The sequence below is a fragment of the Bubalus bubalis genome, chromosome 8 (genome assembly GCF_019923935.1).
Source record: "Bubalus bubalis isolate 160015118507 breed Murrah chromosome 8, NDDB_SH_1, whole genome shotgun sequence".
NCBI lineage: Eukaryota > Metazoa > Chordata > Mammalia > Artiodactyla > Bovidae > Bubalus > Bubalus bubalis.
Window position 1 is genome coordinate 31,169,513 of NC_059164.1, and position 15,026 is coordinate 31,184,538.

At 43.5% G+C, this 15,026-nt stretch overlaps 1 protein-coding gene across 1 annotated transcript; it reads left to right on the forward strand.

The window, feature by feature from the left end:
• Positions 1-12,929: 12,929 nt before the first annotated feature.
• On the forward strand, positions 12,930-13,464 carry LOC102413454 (peptidyl-prolyl cis-trans isomerase A-like). The gene has a single exon (XM_044947207.2). It carries the CDS (start codon positions 12,945-12,947, stop codon positions 13,437-13,439), a length of 495 nt encoding a protein of 164 aa, XP_044803142.2. The 5' UTR covers positions 12,930-12,944; the 3' UTR covers positions 13,440-13,464.
• Positions 13,465-15,026: the final 1,562 nt, after the last annotated feature.

Below are 15,026 nucleotides of genomic sequence, written 5' to 3' on the forward strand. Positions count from 1 at the left end.
ACAAATTTGTGGTTACCAAAGGGGAGAAGGAAGTGGGGAGGGACAAACTAGGGGTATGGGATTAACAGATACAAGTTGCTGTAGTACATAAAATAGATAAGCAATAAGGGTATACCCACTATCTTGTAATAACTTTATTGTAATCTGCAAAAATACTGAATCACTATGTTGTACACCTGGAACTAACACAATACTATATTATAATACGAATACTATAATACACAATACTTAATAATACTTAATACACAATACTATAAAAAAGCAAAATGGCTGTCTGGGGAGGCCTTACAAATAGCTGTGAAAAGAGAGAAGCGAAAAGCAAAGGAGAAAAAGAACTATATAAGCATCTGAATGCAGAGTTCCAAAGAATAGCAAGAAGAGATAAGAAAGCCTTCCTCAGCAATCAATGCAAAGAAATAGAGGAAAACAACAGAATGGTAAAGACTAGAGATCTCTTCAAGAAAATTAGAGATACCAAGGGAACATTTCATGCAAAGATGGGCTCAATAAAGGACAGAAATGGTATGGACCTACAAGAAGCAGAAGATATTAAGAAGAGGTGGCAAGAATACACAGAAGAACTGTACAAAACAGATCTTCATGACCCAGATAATCACGATGGTGTGATCACTCACCTAGAGCCAGAACATCCTGGAATGTGAACTCAAGTGGGCCTTAGAAAGCATCACTATGAACAAAGCTAGTGGAGGTGATGGAATACCAGTTGAGCTATTTCAAATCCTGAAAGATGATGCTGTGAAAGTGCTGCACTCAATATGCCAGCAAATTTGGAAAACTCAGCAGTGGCCACAGGACTGGAAAAGGTCCATTTTCATTCCAAGCCCAAAGAAAGGCAATGCCAAAGAATGCTCAAACTACCACACAATTGCACTCATCTCACATGCTAGTAAAGTAATGCTCAAAATTCTCCAAGCCAGGCTTCAGCAATACGTGAACCGTGAACTTCCAGATATTCAAGCTGGTTTTAGAAAAGGTAGAGGAACCAGAGATCAAATTGCCAACATCCGCTGGATCGTGGAAAAAGGAAGAGAGTTCCAGAAAAACATCTATTTCTGCTGTATTGACTATGCCAAAGCCTTTGACTGTGTGGATCACAATAAACTGGAAAATTCTGAAAGAGATGGGAATACCAGACCACCTGACCTGCCTCTTGAGAAATCTGTATGCAGGTCAGGAAGCAACAGTTAGGACTGGACATGGAACAACAGACTGGTTCCAAATAGGAAAAGGAGTACGTCAAGGCTGTATATTATTACCCTGCTTATTTAACTTATATGCAGAGTACATCATGAGAAATGCTGGGCTGGAAGAAACACAAGCTGGAATCAAGATTGCCGAGAGAAATATCAATAACCTCAGATATGTAGATGACACCACCCTTATGGCAGAAAATAAAGAGGAACTAAAAAGCCTCTTGATGAAAGTGAAAGAGGAGAGTAAAAAAGATGGCTTAAAGCTCAACATTCAGAAAATGAAGATCATGGCATCCAGTCCCATCACTTCATGGGAAATAGATGGGGAAACAGTGGAAACAGTGTCAGACTTTATTTTTCTGGGCTCCAAATCCCTGTAGATGGTGATTGCAACCATGAAATTAAAAGATGCTTACTCCTTGGAAGGAAAGTTATGACCAACGTAGATAGCATATTCAAAAGCAGAGACATTACTTTGCCAACAAAGGTCCATCTAGTCAAGGCTATGGTTTTTTCCAGTGGTCATGTATGGATGTGAGAGTTGGACTGTGAAGAAAGCTGAGCGCCGAAGAATTGATGCTTTTGAACTGTGGTGTTGGAGAAGACTCTTGAGAGTCCCCTTGGACTGCAAGGAGATCCAACCAGTCCCTTCTGAAGGAGATCAGTCCTGGGTGTTCTTTGGAAGGACTGATGCTAAAGCTGAAACTCCAGTACTTTGGCCACCTCATGCAAAGAGTTGACTCATTGGAAAAGACTGATGCTGGGAGGGATTGAGGGCAGGAGGAGGAGGGGATGACAGAGGATGAGATGGCTGGATGGCATCACCGACTCGAGATGGACATGAGTTTAGGTGAACTCCAGGAGTTGGTGATGGACAGGGAGGCCTGGTGTGCTGCAGTTCATGGGGTTGCAAAATCAGACACGACTGAGCAACTGAACTAAACTGAACTGATAATACACTTAATACTATAATACACAATACCATAAATCAACTATACATCAATAAAAAATAATATAAAATCTTAATTTTATATTGATTACAAGTTAAATGATAGTATTTTGGAAATATTAAAATTATATATAAATGTGACTTGCATTTCTGTTAGGCAGTACTGATCTAAAACATGAAATATTCATGGAAACATGAAGATAGTGGCCCCCTAATCCAAGAAAGAAAGATGTTGGTGTCCTACTACACAGGGAGGGCCTGGAGGATAAGCAAAAGTAAAATTAAGTAATTCTGGACGTAAAATGCAGAATTCACAGGTAAGAAGACAATTTTCAAGGACAGGAGGTGCAGGTGTGGGGAGCCAGTGGTACAGACTTGGCATAAATTATACACTCAAGCTGCTAGCGCTTCTGGAGCTTTTAAATAAAAGACCAGAATGGATTCATTAAATACTTGTTCCGAGACTCCCCTGTGCAAGTACGTGTATTCATTAGGATAATCAAAGGTCAGGGGACAGGATGTACTATATCCCCTCAAAACACAGCCTCCTTAGTGAAGAATCCATGTGAAGAACAGTTCTGGTTTCCTGACCCAGTTGGTTGCATCTGTGTGTGTAGTAACAATGGTCTTTCAGGTTTTTCATGGAAGGAGAAAAATTACGGGAGGTGGCACCTTAAATAGTACCAGAACTTATGTACAGTATAATTTTTCAAAATACCGTATGTTAAGCAAAATGTTCACAAAATTTTCTCTGCCATGTTTTCACTCAACTCAGCTCTAAGAAGCAGGTCTGTGTAAAATCCCTTTTTGTAATTTTCTTACTAATGGATGAATTTTAGCCATTTTGTCTTTTAACAATAGGTGGACATTTTTTCCTTTAGTTTTCATGTTTGCCTTAAGCAGTGATTCTTAAGAGGGGCTTTGGGGTGGGGGGACTCTTTGACCCTCCTTGGGGACATTTGGTCATGTCTGAAGACATCTGTGATTCTCACAAGTGGGTAGGCAAGGCCTGCTCCCGGCATCTAGTGTGGTGTGGAGGCCAACATCTCTACTGGGCAGAGGCTGAAAAACCCTATCTTAGAAAATACCATTCCCAACAGCACGAGCCTCTAAAGTGGTACTGAGTGTGCTGCACACTACTCCCCAAATTCTCCTCCCCTCCAAAGGTTCTCTGTACCTTGAGGCCCAAGGGGCCTGCATTGCCAGCTTCATTGTTCTCACTTCTAAGTGAATTTTCATTTCATAGTATTTACAAAATAGCAATTCATTATTTTAAGCAAAGAACTATTGGGATTTTCTTCTAGGTTCCCCAAAGTTAGTTTGAGTGTTGACTGTTATAAGCATCCAGAAACTCAACAATTGCTCATCACAAACTAGTGGTTTTCTTAATCAGAGTTAACTGGTCAAACTGATGTTTCAGCTTGATCACTGAGACAAAGCTTACCCAAGTCAGCTGAGGGACCATCAGATTCCTGGCCTGGACCTAGACTCCAGAAACCACCCAAAAGTTGTTACCATGATCTACTTCAAAAAATAGCTTCAGTCCTTACAAAAGAACATTCACAAACCAGCTGTGAAACCAAAACTCAAGGAACTGAGACCAAACATCATTGATCATGATCCAGCTCCAATTTTAACTGAAGATCTGCCTAATTTTAGAACCAAAAGAACAACAAAGACCTGAAAACACTGAGTTATGCTGGGAAAACTAAAACAAGCCCCTCTGAGTTGGCTGGAGTGGAATCTGAGTTGTTAATGCCTGTGCCACCAGTCAGACCCCTTTCAAACTCTGGCAAGTCACTGTCACCCCAAAGATGCATTTAAAGCAGTTGATGCTGTTGGCAGAGGTGATGGATGACATAATTGTTCTCAAATGTAGCAGTGGAACAAGATAGGCTCCCATAGCAACTCGGGAAAATCACTGGAAACAGTGAGATTTGGGGCCAGTATTAGTGGGGCTCTGCCTACCTCTCAGGTTGAAGTGCCCTTCCTTGCTGTCTTCTGAGAATGGGCATTTGTAATCATACACTTTCTTGCATAAAAATATATAGCACGTGGCCTGTGGTTACAGGCTAGCATGCCAAACTGCTGCGGCCCCAGGGCCAGCATGACCAGGATGAAGTGGATGAGGTCCCTGAGGTTGTTCAGGGAGCACTGTACGCCATTCACAGCACTTCGCTCTGCTTCTGGAATGTTCTGAAGAAGCCGGATTATGGTGATGTCAAAGGACCAAAGGCCTACAGGGCAGCGGTGTTAGGGGAGAAGAAATGGAAAAAAATATCAGACACTTTGGTGAGAATTCCAGCTGTAGCACTGACTTGCACAGTCAGGTTGGGTAAATGAAGCTTTCGGTGGCTCAGTTTCCTCATTTGTGAGATGGGAATCTCAAGATCCCATCTCAGTGGAGGATTACATGAGACAATACTGTGATGTGTACACTATCATGCCTGGCATGGTAATTACAATCAATAATTTGTCGTAGGATAAATTATATTTTTGAATCACCATCACCACCAGTATCACTGAGTAGCAATATAATTTCATTTTGGGTATATTTATTTACGTCTCCATTTCATGCCCCAAACAGAACAAAGAACCAAGTCTTGGGCTTCACATTCAGCTCCAATTCCATGTTTTTCCCTCTTCCCTCCTGGTTTGTCAAAGACGAAATTATTCTCTCTCGAAAATTTCCTCTCACGAAAAATTCCTCTCCCCTCCCCACCTTCAACCACATTTGTTGTGATTGGCTATCCACTCCAACATTCTTGCCTGGAGAATCCCATGGACTGAAGCTACAGTCCGGGGGGTCACAAAGAGTCGGACACAACTGAGTGACTAACCCTTTCAGTAGTCACTAAATCATGTCGGACTCTTCCGACCATTTGATTACACTTGGAAAGCAGCCTCAGGACCTGCCATGCAGGCACCAAATAAGTGAGAAACCAGGTGGCAATGCTGTCCTTGAGTGACAGTCCTGGAGGCTCCAGCGCCTGCTCCAGATTCTGCCAAAAGCCACTTTCCTGGATTCTCCCTGAAATCCAGCTCTGGCCCTGCACAGGCGTCTTTTTTGCCTTGTCCTGATCTCTGGACTCAGCCCTGAGCTCAAGAATAATTTGGATTGAACATGCTGTGTCCTCCAGTGTCTGTCCCTGAAGAGCACTGGCCAGGCCTTCTGTCCTCATAGGCTGCCCTTGTCACCATGCGGCGGCCCTCTCCTGGGACTCTGGCCCGGGCTCCCCCTCCTTCCGGGCCATCCCAACCACTCAGCACACAACCTCGAAGCCCCAGAGCTTGGCCTGCCAGAGGACTCTGACCTGGAGCTCACCTGTGAACTGGCACGTGGCCCCTAAGACCTGGTGCTGACAGGTTGGAGATATTTATAAAATGCTGCAGCCGCACAACATGAGAGCTGATTCTGCACTGACAGAACTGTTTGTAAACTGAGGACAGAAAGAGTCGTGGCGCTTAGATTTTAGAAAGCAAAGGGACTGTGGAGCAATGTGTCAAATCATGCTGTAGCCAAAGTTCTGTAACTTAGTTTCCACCCAGAATGAAAACAAGTATTTGCTGAGCAGATGCCTATGGTGCACTCTGTGCCTGGGGATTCGTGGTGGACAGCCAGGCGGCCACAGGCCACTGGTCCCATGGAGACACCAAGACAGCCACCAGGCCTGGCCATGCTAAACACACTAACCAGGGCTCGACACTATATCCTTTGGGGCACTGATGCTTTTACCATGTGCAGTTTTGACCACGCCGCCAACCCTGAGGTTGTTTGCAATTCTGCTGGGAATAAAAGTGAGTGCCATTTGCTGGTGGTGGCCGTGCATGTGGGAGTCATCCAGTATCTTGGCTCTCCATCTCACTGCCCACTCCGCTCTCTGCACTTACACAACAATGCTCGTGAAAGCACCACAATCACAGCCAAAATATACAAATGATGACGACTGAAGACGAGAGTTAATATTCATTTTCAGTAAATAGCTCTGATACCTGTGAAGGTTCTGCGCTAGGCACATCCCCTCCAGGAATTATTTCAAGGCATCCTCAGCACTTCCCTGATAGGAAGATACCATCATTACTATCCCATCTTACAGATAAGGAAACAGGGGCACAGGGAGCTTAGGTAACATGTCAACATCCTTGGGCAGCCTGGCTCCACATCCTGAGCTGGCTCCCTCGTGAGTGTCAAGCATGTTCTGGTGTTTCTGGTATCCTTATCAAGAATCAACAAGAAGAACTGCTATTGCCATGGAGAAAAACCCCAAGTTCCTCTCAGGCTCCTCTAGATTGTAGGCATTGCCAACAAGATTCCACATTCTCTAAACGTGATGTTTCTTTTGTCAGGAAGAGTCATTTGGACTTCTTTTTCCCTTTAGAACTAGTTTATTCTCATAATATAATGTGAATTGCGTAATCTTAAATTGCCAACCCGCATTCAATCATTTGTTCAATCAAAGACTGGGAAATACAAACCAAATAGCCTAATAAAAGGTAACTCACCCATCAGGTCCTTCACTTAACATATTTTAGAGGTTAGGTCATCTCCAGATGAAAGGACAGGTTTCTAAATCATCTATTTGGAATTAGGAACGATTCCTTTCTCAAACATGCACATCACATCAGAGGAATGCAGTTCCCAGGCGAGCCCATGGCTTTATAACCCCTGGAACTAGACTACAAACCTCTCATTTTCGCTCTCCCCATATCCCCAAGATTCTGTGGACCAAGACATGACAGAAATCAGGAAACCCGAACCCCATGCCCCCACCCCACTGTGGCCGGCCCCAGAGGTGAGGAGGGGAAGCTCTGAGCCACAGGAAGACCGGGGGCCTTGCTGAAGCCCAGCGCCAGCTGAGATTCACAGCAGAAGCAGGCTGGGAGATGCTGAGTAAAGGAGGAAGTCAGCTTTCGATCCTTCTTCCACCACCCACCAGGACCCTCCATTCCATCACTTTGGCCCTGGGGGTGGAGGATTAGAGCCGTGGCCTGGCTTAGAGCTGTGGCCTCAGGGAGGAGTTCTGGAAATGATGACTGTGGATTGGGGATAGGGGTCAGGGATTGGGCACAAAAGTAATGCTTCCTGGGTGGAAACTGGATTACAGGCAGTTCATGTCTAAGAACAAAGTCCAGACTCTTTGCAGGTTGAGCATCTGCAGGTTGAATCACTCAGGGCCAACAGGCTGTCAACCCCGTCACTGCTGATACCCAACATGTCACTGATGAATTCATCAGGCATAAAATGACCAAAACTTTTTTAAACATCCTTACCAAACACCCTTACCAAATCATTAATGTCCTCATTGCCAGGGGTGAATGACATATGGTTGGAGACAGAGCTCTGAGACCAAGTTCTCAGGGTGACAAACTTGTAATGCTCAGTCAGGCACCTTGTCTCTGGGACAGGATTTCCTTCCTCTTCCCCAGGCAACTAAAGATAACTTTGGCCTCACCAAGCTGTCCTCTTTCCCCTCTCCCCATCCCAGTTCCACAGAGAAAAGATCCAGGTCAAAATACTCCTTCAGTGTAGATGCCATCTGAAGCATTTACATGCTTGAAAGTGAAAGTGTTAATTGCTCAATTGTGTCCGACTCTTTGCAACCCCATGGACTGCAGCCCACCAGGCTCCTGTGTCCATGGAATTTTTCAGGAAAAAATACTGGACTAGGTGACAATTCCCTCCTCCAGGGGATCTTCCCAACCCATGGATTCAACCTCGGTCTTCTGCATTGCAGGCAGATTCTTTACCATCTGAGCTACACCCTGGAAATAACTATTTTCACTTTCCCAGATCTCCACATTTTCACATTTTGGCCTTTGCACAACTGTCCGCTTTGCCTGGAGCATTCTTCACTCTTCATGTCACCCACCTAGCTTGCCCTTCAGTTCAGTTCAGTTCAGTTGCTCAGTCGTGTCTGACTCTTTGCAACCCCATGAATTGCAGCACGCCAGCCCTCCCTGTCCATCACCAACTCCCGGAGTTCACTCAAACTCACGTCCATTGAGTCGGTGATGCCATCCAGCCATCTCATCCTCTGTCGTCCCTTCTCCTCCTGCCCCCAATCCCTCCCAGCATCAGAGTCTTCTCCAATGAGTCAACTCTTCGCATGAGGTGGCCAAAGTACTGGAGTTTCAGCTTTAGCATCATTCCTTCCAAAGAACACCCAGGGCTGATCTCCTTTAGAATGGACTGGTTGGATCTCCTTGCAGTCCAGGGGACTCTCAAAAGTCTTTTCCAACACCACAGATCAAAAGCATCAATTCTTCAGCGCTCAGCTTTCTTCACAGTCCAACTCTCACATCCATACATGACCACTGGAAAAACCATAGCCTTGACTAGACGGACCTTTGTTGGCAAAGTAATGTCTCTGCTTTTGAATATGCTATGTAGGTTGGTCATAACTTTTCTTCCAAGGAGTAACCGTCTTTTAATTTCATGGCTGCAGTCACCATCTGCAGTGATTTTGGAGCCCAAAAAAGGAAAGTCTGACACTGTTTCCACGTTTTCCCCCTTCTATTTGCCATGAAGTGATGGGACCAGATGCCATGATCTTCGTTTTCTGAATGTTGAGCTTTAAGCCAACTTTTTCACTCTCCCCTTTCACTTTCATCAAGAGGCTCTTTAGTTCCTCTTCACTTTCTGCCATAAAGGTGGTGTCATCTGCATATCTGAGGTTATTGATATTTCTCCCAGCGATCTTGATTCCAGCTGGTGCTTCCTCCAGCCCAGCATTTCTCATGATGTACTCTGCATAGAAGTTAAATAAGCAGGGTGACAATATACAGCCTTGACGTACTCCTTTTCCTATTTGGAACCAGTCTGTTGTTCCATGTCCAGTTCTAACTGGACATGGAACTTGCCCTTCAGGGATCTCTTAATTGTGTCTCCCTCTGGGAAGGCTTCCCCAACCCCCAAGACCAGATTTGGTGTCCCTCCTATGTGTCTCCGATCCTCTGTCCTTTCCTAACACAGCTCCTGTCACATTGTGTTGTTGGCTGTTGCTACTTACTGATTCATTTGTCTCCCATGCAGACACTCAGTGGAGCTAAGACCTCGTCTGATAAAGCACTCTTGTATCCCCAGTGTCTAAAACAGCTCCTGTCATGTAATGGGTTCTTGGTGAACGAATGATGAAGGCTTACAATGACACAGCGGTGAGTCCATGAAATGCTTCTACAATTACTTAGCAACATCACAGGCTGCAGAAAATCCTATGCCACACATGACCCACTGCTCACTGATTCTTGCCAGGATCACATTGAGAGGAGAAAGGTAATGGAGATGTAAGACAGGATGCTTAGAGTCCTGCCCTCATTCAAACAGAACTGTGCTATTGGTCCAGTGACTGGAGGAACATTCTGGAAGGATAGGTTGGTTCCTGTTTCTTTCAAAGGAATAAATACAGACCTGGTCTTTTAGCAACTCATGGTTTGAAGAAAAGTTTTTGCTTAATGGAAGTAAGAAAACAGCCAGATCAAAAGGACTTCCAGGAGCAAGCACGGAAAATACACTGAGTGTCAGACAACCCATGTGGAACCAGCTGGATATGATTCCCATGGTGACCAAGCCATAGTGTCCCCTGAGCCTGGGGAAGAGAACTGTGCCCATCAGGCCAGATAAAGCAGAAAGGGCTGTGAAGATGCTGAGCAGAGAGCCTCCGATCCTTGGACATAGGTGGAGCCAGTGGTGATGCAGTCAAAGCCCAGCACCTTTATGCAGAGGAAAGCCAGGCCCAGGCCAGGCCAAGAAGACAGTCTGCCTGCAGTAGGCTTCCCACCCTCACGGCACATGCGCACCAGCCTCCATGTATTTTGAAGGCAGACAGAAAACTCTGAGACTGTGGCCTGTTGGCCTGCAAGGTTAGGCTTACAGTTCTTTGGCTTTTCCAAAGTTTTGGACTTGTCAGTGAATCCATCAGTGGTTTCCCAAGAGTCCATTTCACCTGAAATAAAATCAAAATAAGCTGCATGTCAGCACTTGCCCTGATGCCCTCAGCCCACCCCAACCTCATCTGCTTCTTTGTTGGACAATTCCTGGGGGCACTGATGACTTCCTACCCCAAGTATTTGGGTGTCTTTAAATGAGAGTCTCTGTCCAGAAATAGCAACGTGAGGGCAGGCTGCAGGTGTCCAGAAGTCAACGCCCCTGGCAACAAGCCCTGACCAATGAGTGACAACACTTGGTGTTTCACTCCAGTTCCTTCACCCTTGGTGGGATGATTTGGAGGTTTGTCCTGCACTGTCTCTCATAGGGCCCCAGGGAACAGACCCCTAATTTCCTGCAACACTAGTCCATACAGTAACATGTTCTTTATTGGCTTGTCTCCCTTCCTCGTCTCACATCCAATTCCTTCGCCACGCTTCCTGGGACCACCTTCCAAATAGATTACTTTTCACCTCAAATCCTTGTCTCCAGGATTGCGCTGGAGAGAACCCAGACTAAGACATACAGTGAAGTCAGGAGGTGGATGTTGACCAGAGAGGGAAGACACAGGAGAGAGTAAAGAACAGAAGTGCACAAGCTTGAGATGCAGCAACAAGCTCTTGGAAATAGTGGTAGATATTTCCTTTGAAGTTCTTTTCTGAAGAAGTAGATACTCATGAAAAGAGAATGACAAATACCTTTTTGTCTTCCAGGACAGAATAGGCAATGACTGCAAACAGATTTTTAAAATATGCAAGTATTTGTAAGACATAGCATAAATTAAACTCCAAAAAAGGATTAGAAGAGCCAAACAAGGCTAAGAAGGAAGGAGAACGGGTTATGTGAGCTAAATCTGCTCTAGCTCAAGAGCTGTGGGAAGGGTGAATTTGGTCATAGAAAAAAATTTATTGCCATAGCAGGTTTTTTTTTTAAAGACAGCAATAACAACAATAATGAATAAAGCTGCTAACACTGACAAGTTCTACTATATGTGGAAGGAAATAGGGCTTTATGAGGACTGTCTTATCTAATCACATCCCTGCCATTAGTTCTGTTACTGTTATCCTATCTATCTACTTACTCCATTCATCCATCATGTAAATATGTATATCTATTTATCTATCTCCACAGATACTTATATTTCATCCATATAGTGAGATCTGGTGAGGTTTAATTGCAAAAGAACTTAAGAGAAAAGATAATTATAAGGAGTCCAGAAAGGGAAACAATCCCTGGGCTGTTGTTTCCCTGGCAGATGGGCAACACTGTCAGTAGGCAGGTATGGTTCTTGTCTTGAGAGAATGGGGTCATATTTAGTACTGGCAGGTTCCCTTTCCTGTCATCCTCATCCTAATGATAAACAATTTCTGATTTTAAAAACACTGTTGGTAGCAGGGATGGCCATTTTATCTATTGTCTTGACCAACAAATAGCCCATATTCCCTGACATAGTTGTCTCTCTAGCTTAGCAGCATTAGGAAAGTGGCTTATAAGTAAGATAGGGAGGAGTAATTTGCCCTAAGGACCATGAAATAGGTTTCTCAGGCTGTAAACTGCACATTCCCTGGGGGAGTGCTACTCACAGTGGCAACTCTCTGAATGGAATCACTGGAGTTGTTTAGTAGACAACCTGTGTAACTGTACATGGCAGACCACCTGCTCTCACCAATGAGATCAACCGTATGAACTGAATGTCCAGTAGTTCTACTGGAGCCTTCTCATTTCTCACAGTTTCCAGGCATATTTGCAGACAAAATATTGAGATTATAGTTAGAAACTAGCTCTGGAAAGAAGAAATAGAACATTGACATATAGGAAGGAAAAAAACCAAGAGCTGTCTCTGAGTTTGCATTACTTTGAATGTTTACAGCCTCTTGTTGCCTTTCTAGGAAATGCCCTCCTGTATTGTTGCTGGGGTTTTACAGCCAATTGGGGAACTAGTTGAAAAACCCTGGACAGAAACTCAACAAGAAGTGAAACCAAATTCCATTTAAGAATGAAACCACAACCGATCACATGAGATGCCCATGTCATCACCTGGTGCACAGAGAGGGAAGCAAATATACTGACGGTCTGGTCCAGATGCCAGGCAGGTGCATTCATCCTTATAAGAGAGAGGAGACAAACAGTGCAACTGAGTGGATGGATCTCTCTTCCCAGTGAATTTAATGTTGTGTATTTACTAGAGTTGAGTGACATTTGGATTATAATCACATTGGGTGAGTGGCAGTGAAAACAGAAAACATCCCTTTTAGTCTGACTATAGATTAATCATAGGGTTTTCAACCTGGAAAAGACCTTTGAGATCAGTTCTTCTGGAACTTGAACAATTAACCCATGAGTAAACTGAAGATTAAAGAAATTATGTCACTTAGAACAAATTATTCTAACTCCTGTCTCAGTACTTTCTATCACATCCCACTATCAGAACAACAGTATTAATATCCATTTTTATGACTAAAATATTGACAGGGATGAGGGGGGAAACGGAGCACAAAGGACAGTGACAGCTTAATACTTATTCTGTGCCAGACACACAGTTCTAAGCCTTCTATACATATTCATCTCACTTAATCTTCACAACGCCAAGGGGTCCACAGCATCTCCGTTTTACGAATTAGGAACTGGAGACATAAAGAAGTGAAATTATTTAAGGTCACAGAGAAGGTAAACGGTGGAGCTGAGATTCAAACCCAGGCAGTCTGACCCCAAAGTTTATTCTCTTAACTATTCTACCATCATTGAAGAACGTATTTACAAGATGATTTTTAAAATTAGAATAAATTAAACAAACTTTAAATCTGAATCTATGGCCTTGCAGATGCCACCACCCTGGAGCCTCCCTTGCTGTCTAGCCATGGTCAACCCCACTGTGTTCTTCGACATCGCTGTCGATGGTGAGCCCTTGGACCGGGTCTCTTTTGAGCTGTTTGCAGACAAAGTTCCAAAGACAGCAGAAAACTTTCATGCTCTGAGCACTGGAGAGAAAGGATTTGGTAATAAAGGTTCCTGCTTTCACAGAATAATTCCGGGATTTATGTGCCAGGGTGGTGACTTCACATGCCATAATGGTACTAGTGGCAAGTCCATCTATGGCGAGAAATTTGATGATGAGAATTTCATTCTGAAGCATACAGGTCCTGGCATCTTGTCCATGGCAAATGCTGGCCCCAACACAAACGGTTCCCGGTTTTTCATCTGCACTGCCAAGACTGAGTGGTTGGATGGCAAGCATGTGGTCTTTGGCAAGGTGAAAGAGGGCATGGATATTGTGGACGCCATGGAGCACTTTGGGTCCAGGAATGGCAAGACCAGCAAGAAGATCACCATTGCTGACTGTGGACAAATCTAATAAATTTGACTTGTGTTTTACTTAACCACCAGACCATTCCTTCTGTAGCCCAGGAGAGCACCCCTTCACCCCCATCTGCTCGAAATATCCTATAATCTTTGTGCTCTCGCTACAGTTCTTTGGGTTCCATATTTTCCTTATCCCCCTTCAAGGTTAGCTGGATTGCAAAGTTAAATTTATGATTATGAAATAAAAACTAAACAATTAAAAAATAAATAAATCTGAGTCTATGCTTTATTTAGATTTCTTTAAAAACTAATTAACAGCAAGTAGGAAGATTTTCTTTACCCAAAGACAGGACACTTTCAACACCATGTCACCCAGCTTTTAACCACATAGTTGTTTTATTTTGAGTGTTGTTATTTAAACCACAGCACATCCAAATAAGTGTAGTTTAGAAGAAAACATGATTATAAGGGGCTTCTACACTTTGTAAGAAGTACATTTTAATAGTGTCCTTTGTAATAGCTTCCTTTATCTTGGAATGTTTTCTAGCGAGAGTACCAATTGCACAAATATAGGGTAGGACAAGATCTCCAGCTTTAGGTTGGCAATTTGAATATCCCCTGAGGAAAATGATACAAGTTTTATAAATGGAAGAAAAAACAAAGAAGATGCCAGATTCTTCAACTTAGCTATCTCTCCCTATCAGTGATTAGGTAATAATCAACAGTCACATTTGGGGATGAATTTTCTAAGTAAAGCAGAAGCATGTCACTGACTAGAATTATGAAATCTTTCCACTGCTTCAAGATGCTTTTTATTGATAAAGAAATTTTAAGGAAATTTAAAAAGAGAAATCTTTCAATTCCCTTATTTTTCCAAGTCTAAAATGATCAAAGAACCTCTGTAATAATATATTAAGAGGTGTTTCTCTCCCAAAAGTACAGCCTATATATCCTTATAATAATGGTCTGATCCATTTCTTATGTGCTTTCTTTGTACAGATATAGTGTTAAATGCTTTACAAATCCTGTATCTCACAGAAGCCTTCCCAAAACTGAACTGGTGGCAAGATGTGTGTGTGTGTGTGTGTGTGTGTGGCAGGGTGGGCGGAGGGGGGGGGGGGGTGTCGTAATTTCTCCCATTCTACAGACGAGGAAAATAAAGTCCAGAGAAGTTAAGTAATTTGCAGCTGCTAAGAGCTACAGCTAGTCTTAGCTGCATTCAAATCCAGTTTCTTTGACTTCAAACACCTTCTCTCTCTCTCTTTTTATTTTAATATTTATTTGTTTATTTGGCTGTGTCAGGTCTTACTTGCAGCATGTGGGTTCAGCACATAGGCTTAGTAGTGAAAGGTTGTTGTTGAATCACGCAAATACACCGGGATTCTTGGCCCCCGGAGGAGAAGAATTCAATCCAGGGCCAGAGACGAGGCTTGATCACTCAGAGCTTTTGTGTAATAAAATTTTATTAAAGTATAAAGGAGATAGAGAAAGCTTCTGACATAGACATCAGAAGAGGGCAGAAAGAGTACCCCCCTGCTAGTCTTCAGCTGGATGTTATATAGTCACTAGCAGTCTGTTAATGAAAGAAAGGAATGTCTTAAAATTCAGAATGGCACCAGGCCCCTCACGCATAAGATGC

What these genes read in the sequence shown, in the direction of transcription:
- LOC102413454 (XM_044947207.2), top strand. Translation starts at nt 12,945, where the DNA reads ATGGTCAACCCCACTGTGTTCTTCGACATCGCTGTCGATGGTGAGCCC.